The sequence below is a fragment of the Clarias gariepinus genome, chromosome 2 (assembly GCF_024256425.1).
Source record: "Clarias gariepinus isolate MV-2021 ecotype Netherlands chromosome 2, CGAR_prim_01v2, whole genome shotgun sequence".
NCBI classification, from domain to species: Eukaryota; Metazoa; Chordata; class Actinopteri; order Siluriformes; family Clariidae; genus Clarias; species Clarias gariepinus.
In genome coordinates, this window is record NC_071101.1 from 50,290,160 (window position 1) to 50,292,586 (window position 2,427).

The 2,427-nt window shown below is 31.2% G+C and overlaps 1 protein-coding gene across 1 annotated transcript; it reads left to right on the top strand.

Annotated features, from left to right (window-relative positions):
- The first annotated feature begins 724 nt into the window (after positions 1-724).
- Positions 725-1,714, top strand: LOC128541500 (trace amine-associated receptor 6-like). Its single transcript, XM_053511957.1, has one exon. The coding sequence runs from the start codon at positions 725-727 to the stop codon at positions 1,712-1,714; it is 990 nt and encodes a 329-aa protein (XP_053367932.1).
- Positions 1,715-2,427: the final 713 nt, after the last annotated feature.

A 2,427-nucleotide genomic window follows, 5' to 3' on the forward strand; every position in this document is an offset into this window, starting at 1 on the left:
TGATTGTTTGTTGTTTTGAGATTAACTTGTTAACTTTAATATAAATGGAAAGCTTATTTTTAAAAAATACCTTTTTCCCTTTTTTTTTTAAATAAATATATATGGGTCAAATTTGACCCATAACACCATACTGTAGATGTTACTATAGTATTTAATATTATAATAAAAAAAAAATATATATATATAACAAATTTATTTAAGAGATGTGTTCCAATACCTATCAGTAATAGTTTATAGGTAACATAACAACCTTTTATTTATTTAAATAATTCTTTTTTGGTTCTTTAAAGTAAAAGCTCCTGGGGTCACAGCAAAAATATTAAAAACTGTATTTTAAGGGACAAGGAAGTGTAAGAAAGTAAATGATAAATAATTGTTTTAGAGGTAATATGGCTGATTAAAGACACAGGTAAAACCGACCCGTTAACACAAAGATAACATAAGAGGAAGCTTAATGTAGTTAAAATCAGACATTATGATATGATTTGATCTGATATAATCATAATAGGTATCTCACAATAGAGATATTAACTGAGTCATTTTCTTTCAACCACCATTACATCATATCTATCATATTGTCATTCACATTAGGGAGGTGTAAATAATTTCTAAGATATAAAACCACCAGAGCTGCTTGAGCCATTTGATTAAGTCATTTGATTATGCAAAATTACAGTTACTATTTACTTTAAACTCTTTAGCGATTAGAGAAATATATTTTTTTATGAATGTGACAGAGTTTAACCAGTCGGATCACTGTGAGCATTTCTCCTGTCCAGAGAGATCTGTATCTCCTGCAGTTTATATCTTACTGTATGTGTGTTCAACTGCTGTGGTTCTGCTAACAGTGTGTGGAAATATGCTCGTCATCATCTCTGTTATTTACTTTAAGCAGCTGCACACACCGACTAACATGCTTGTGCTCTCTCTGGCTGTATCAGATTTATTTGCTGGCATTTTTGTGATGCTTCCAATTTTAATTTGGACTATTGAGTCATGCTGGATTTTGGGGAGAGTTTTCTGCACCTTGTACTGGTTGATTAGTGGTTTTCTCACAATATCAATTTATACCGTTGCACAGATTGCTGTGGACCGATATTTGGCTCTCTCAAATCCTTTTCTCTATCTGAACATTGTCTCTGTGAGAATAACCTGTTTAATAATTGGTTTTAACTGGTGTCTAGTGCTGGTCTATAGTGTAGCACTCTTATATTTTAATGGAATTGCCAAAAGTTTTGTAAACTGTCCTGGAGAGTGTTTTCTCCCTCTGAATGAGTTTTGGTCTGTAATTGATCTTGTATTTTCATTCATATTTCCACTTTCTGTCATAATCATATTCTATACTCTGGTTTTTTTGATTGTTAAGAAACATGCCACTGCTATCAGAGAGCTTCATAATTACACACAGACTAAAACACAGAAAATCACCTCACACTCAATGAAATCTGAGAGAAAAGCAGCTAAAGTCCTCGGCATTTTAGTCTCTGTGTTTCTGGTGTGTTTACTTCCATATTTTATTTACAGTTTATTGGGCAATGTTATTGAAATACAGATAGAAACATTTCAGTATTTATCAATCTTGTTTTGTCTTAACTCTGCCATTAATCCAATTATTTATGCTCTGTTTTACGTGTGGTTTAGGAGGTGCATTAAATTAATCATAACTCTAGAAATATTTCAGACAGACTCTACATTAATCAGTGTTGTTCCTTAAAAAGTTTTTTTTCATTCCTTTTGATAATATTCCTGAATTTTACTGTTATATTATAAATTGATTACTTTAAAATTCTATAACACATTTAACTCCTATGTAATACTGTTCTGTATTATCTAATAGCAGTATTTATTTTTCAGTTATATATAAAATGAAACCCCCCTAAAAAAATATTACCATAGTGATAAGATATTCATTGAAGAAAGGTATGAACTATATTTGATCAATTAGCAATTATAAATGTTAAATACAAATACACATTATAAGGAGAATGCCAACAATACTTCAAATTAACATGCAGTGATCCAAAGAATATTAGATTTTTTTTTTTTAAGTAAAAATAATGTGTCCTCCTAAATTATTTATTTAAATATTTCATAATAAAATTGTAGTTTCCCTGTTAAAACATAATGAACACCTCTATGAAATAATAAAGTAGCAAGGATAATAAAAAATATAAAACACATATTATATGTTTATTTGGTAGCACTAAAGATTTTGTAAAATAGTGATTGTGGATCTCCCATCCTCAGTCGCAGTGTAGGTGTGTCGTATAGTCACTGTTTACTATAACACTGTGACCATGTGTGCGCACATAAAGCATTTTTCCCCTGCTCTCTCTGGCTCTGTATGCAAGCTGGTGTGTGTGTGTGTGCGTGTGTGTGTGTGCGTGTGCGTGTGTGTGTGTCCGCACGCTAATGAGAGTGAGAGTG

Coding starts and splice junctions, on each gene's coding strand:
- LOC128541500 (XM_053511957.1), top strand. CDS start 725: ATGAATGTGACAGAGTTTAACCAGTCGGATCACTGTGAGCATTTCTCC.